The sequence below is a fragment of the Protobothrops mucrosquamatus genome, unplaced genomic scaffold, assembly GCF_001527695.2.
Source record: "Protobothrops mucrosquamatus isolate PMUCROS unplaced genomic scaffold, P.Mucros_1.0 scaffold4398, whole genome shotgun sequence".
Lineage (NCBI taxonomy): Eukaryota > Metazoa > Chordata > Lepidosauria > Squamata > Viperidae > Protobothrops > Protobothrops mucrosquamatus.
Window position 1 is genome coordinate 85,978 of NW_015390311.1, and position 3,901 is coordinate 89,878.

Consider the following 3,901-nt stretch of genomic DNA (forward strand, 5'->3'; position numbering starts at 1 on the left):
GGGGGGTCTAGCCTCCCCCTCCCCAAGCACATCCCAATACTTCCTCAGAAGAGCTGTGTCCTCCACACCCATCCCAAGTTCTCCAAGCCTTCTGACCTGTTGTAGATGCTTTCGTAGAACTTCTTGCTCGGCAAGTAGATGTGAACAGTAGGGAAGGTCAGCTCTAGAGTGTAGTGGGAGGCGGCCAGCGTCTGGCTCTGGAACTCGGCCATCTCCTCGGGGTCTCCGGGGATGACCATCTTAAGAGGAAGAGGAAAGGAAGATTACCAACAGAATATTTGTAGCTTAGGGCTGAACCGTGAGGTCCTTCATGCTCTCTGAGGTTGATTGTTTTCTTGCAGACGTTTCATGACCCAACTAAGCAACATCATCAGTGCAAGAAAGGGGTAGGAATTGATCTTTATTTATCTAGAATGGCTTCTCCTGACAGTGTTGGTATGTGTTGTTAAACAGCACCTTCTTGCACTGACGATGTTGCTTTGTTGGGTAATAAAACGTCTGCAAGAAAACAAGCACCCAGGACACCACAGAAGATAAGAAATAAAGGGGAAAGGTACTCCGAGCAGCTTGGGAAAAGGGCTAAATCAAAGGGGCACAACCTTTGGGAGGGGGTTTGAAGGTGGGACTGTTCTCCAAGAAGTAGGTAGGGCCCAAGCAAGAATTCATTTGGATTTCCTTTCCAATAAAATTTAATTAAAAACCATTCTTACTAGAGCCCAACCTTTTGTTACAGTATTTCTCAACCATGGTAACTTTGAGATGGGTGGACTTCAACTCCCAGAATTCTCCAGCCAGCATCCTAGGAATTGAAGTCGTCACACTTAAAAGGATGCTGGCTGGGGAATTCTGGGAGTTGAAGTCCACCCATCTTAAAGCCAACAATGTTGACAAACCTGTCTGTACTGAATACTTTTTGCCAGAGCCCTCTCAGCTTTCAGATCTGGTAGCCACAAATTTTGGCTCCTCTGGGCCAAAGCCACCTTGTCCAGCATGCTGCTTCCTGCCCCCAATGTATGGGGCAGCCAGAAAGCCTCTCACCTCCTCCGTCTCATACATCGTCCGCTTGGAGGAGAAGGGTGAAGGCTCAGGCTGCTTCAGCTCACAGGGGCTTTCAACTGTCGACAGCTCCACCTCTTCGGTGGCTGCCAGCGCCAAATCCCAAGGGGCATCCGTAGGCGTTGGGCAGAAGGTCAAGATGAGCCTGCCAAGGAGAGGAGAGGAGAGAACTGGATCCCCACCCCCATCCCTCCCTGTATTGCAGTTTCAGTTGTGGTGCTACAGAAAGCCCCCTTCTCTTTGTAGCAGGAAAGCGCTCTCTTCTCCGCTCACGAGAAACTTACTTAGGAAGGAGATACTTCTTCCCTATGCCTCTGGCCAGTAAGTCAGGGGCTTTGCCCACCCGAAAACAAGGCACTGACAGCGTCCCACCATCTTCATAAATGCCTGTGTAGAAGAAGAGCAGGAAGAGCCGGGGGCGGAATTAAGCAAGTCATCAGCCTAGAATCAATACATTCTCGCAAAGGCTCCAAGTCCCACCCCTCTTGGATTCTGTTGGCTTTTATCTAGCACCAATTTAGCACCGAAGATTACTTGACTAATTCCTTGTGTGTAGGCTTGAGCAACATAGGTAGTCCTCAATTTACAATGAGAATTGAGCCCAACATTTATGTTGCTAAGTGAGACAGTTGTTAAGTGAGTTTTGCCCCATTTTACAACTTTTCTTGCCACATTCCTTAAGTGAATCACTGCAGTTGTTAAATCAGTAACACGGTTGTTAAGTGAATCTCGCTTCGCCCATTGACTTGGCTTGTCAGGAGGTCGCAAAAGGGGATCACGTGACCCTGGGACACTGCAACTGTCATCGACATGAGCCAGTTTCAGAAGGTCGCAAAAGGGGATCAGATGACCCTGGGACACTGCAACCGTCAAAAAGACAGGCCAGTTGCCAAGCATCTGAATTTTGATCGCATGACCATGGGGTTGCTGAAACAGTCATAAGTATGAAAAATGGTCACAGGTCACTCTTTTCAATGCTGTTGTAACTTTGAACAGTCACTAAATGAATGATTGTAAGTCGAGGACTACCTTTATGGGGCTTGTAGTCCCAGATGTCCTGGCAGCTGTACTAACTGTCCTTTGTCAACTTCTTCCTGGGGAAGGAGGACGTTTGGGAAGCCACCAAATCCATCTCTTCACTTACCGTGCAAGTCGGTCAGCGTGACCTCTAACTGAACGGGACCCGTCGGTTCCAGATCCGTGTGCAGCTCAACACCGGCCAGGTCCAGCCGCAAGCGCTCCCGGCGCACCGCCTTCTCGGCCCAGGCACGCCTCTCCGCCCAGACCCGGAGGTCCGGGACAGGGAACTGGAGAAGGAGGGAACCTTTGGGGGCCACCAGCTGCACGTTGGCCTGCCATTGGGCAGCCGGGGGGAAACCTGGCTGGCACCAGCAAGGGAAAGAGAAGGAGAAGACAACCTCAGTGGGGAAGGAGAAGGAGCCACCTGCTTGAGCCGGCCGGCCACCTCCCCTCCGCCTTACCACGGGTTCCTCGGGAGGGTAGCCACCCGGCCGGGGTGGCACCATGGCGGGTTGCAACAGGGAGCAGAGGCGGTCCAGCGTACCCAGGTCCACTTCACAGAGGAAATTAGCCAGCTCCACCGTCAGCTCCACCGTCAGCTTGGACGAGGCTCCTCTGGCTAGGCCCCTCTGGAAGGATGGCACAAAACGTCAGCCCAGAGCAGATCTCTCAACCTTGGGAACTTGAAGGTGGATGGACTTCAACTCCCAGAATTCCCTAGCCATAGCAGGTGAAGAACCGCTAGTCTAAACGTCCAAGGGGTGGGCAACTTAGAGGGTCAGCGTGTTCTGTGAATCAAGCCAGGCCATTCAGCCCGATTGTGCCTTTTTTCTTTACACATTGCGCCTTCTCTGCAATTGCAAACGGAGGCCACACCCTGGAATCCTGCATTCAGTTTTGCTCACCACATTAGAAAAAAAGATGTTGAGCCTTTGGGAAAAGTACGAAAGAAGAGCAACTAAGATGATTAAAGGCCTGGAGACAAAAACAGAAGAAGAACGGTTGCAGGAATTGGGGATGACTAGTCTAGACAAAAGAAGGACTAGGGGGGACATGATGGCAGCATTCCAGTATTTGAGGGGCTGCCACAAAGAAGAGGGGGTCAACCTGTTCTCCAAGGCACCTGAAGGCAGGACAAGAAGCAACGGGTGGAAACCAATCAAGGAGAGAAGCAACCTGGAACTAAGGAGAAACTTCCTAACAGTGAGGACAATTAACCAGTGGATCAGCTTGCCTTCAGAAATTGTGGGTGCTTCAACATTGGAGGCTTTTACGAAGAGACTGGACAGCCACATGTCTGGAATAGTATAGGGTCTCCTGCTTGAGCAGGGGGCTGGACTAGAAGACCTCCAAGGTCCCTTCCAGTTCTATGCTGACTTTGATTCTGGTCTGCATGATGCAGACCTTCCAGGGTCTGAGGACCTCTACTTCAGACAGGCCCAGCAGGACCCCCCACTCCATGATTCCCCCAACCCAACCGGCCTGCAAACCTTGGAGGACGGCAGCTTCTCCAAGTGCTTGGACCGGATCCGTGCGCAGGGCTGAGGCGCCTGGCTGTAAGGAACGGGGCCCAGGCTGGGAAAGACAAGCAGCTGGAATAGAACAAACAGAAAATCAGCTTTTGTCATTTATTTTATTTATTTTATTTATTAATTACATTTATATCCCGCCCTTCTCCTTGCGGACTCAGGGCGGCTAACAATTGGATAAAATACAGACATATTATACACCTATTAAAATTGATTAAAAAGAAATATTTAAACTCATCAGATTAAAAGTAATTAAAACCCCTTTAAAATCCCTTAGGCCAGTCCCGCAAGCTGGA

At 50.4% G+C, this 3,901-nt stretch overlaps 1 protein-coding gene across 1 annotated transcript in view; it reads right to left on the reverse strand.

The window, feature by feature from the left end:
* ATG2A (autophagy related 2A) overlaps positions 1 to 3,901 on the reverse strand; it is a gene marked incomplete at its 5' end in the record, with an annotated part of 59,137 nt that overhangs the window by 35,529 nt on the left and 19,707 nt on the right. Inside the window, 6 exons of the mRNA XM_029286649.1 lie at positions 97 to 239; positions 1,039 to 1,201; positions 1,341 to 1,443; positions 2,201 to 2,438; positions 2,538 to 2,705; positions 3,567 to 3,651. Coding sequence (XP_029142482.1) covers positions 97 to 239; positions 1,039 to 1,201; positions 1,341 to 1,443; positions 2,201 to 2,438; positions 2,538 to 2,705; positions 3,567 to 3,651 — 900 coding nt within the window. The remainder of the gene's footprint in view (positions 1 to 96; positions 240 to 1,038; positions 1,202 to 1,340; positions 1,444 to 2,200; positions 2,439 to 2,537; positions 2,706 to 3,566; positions 3,652 to 3,901) is intronic.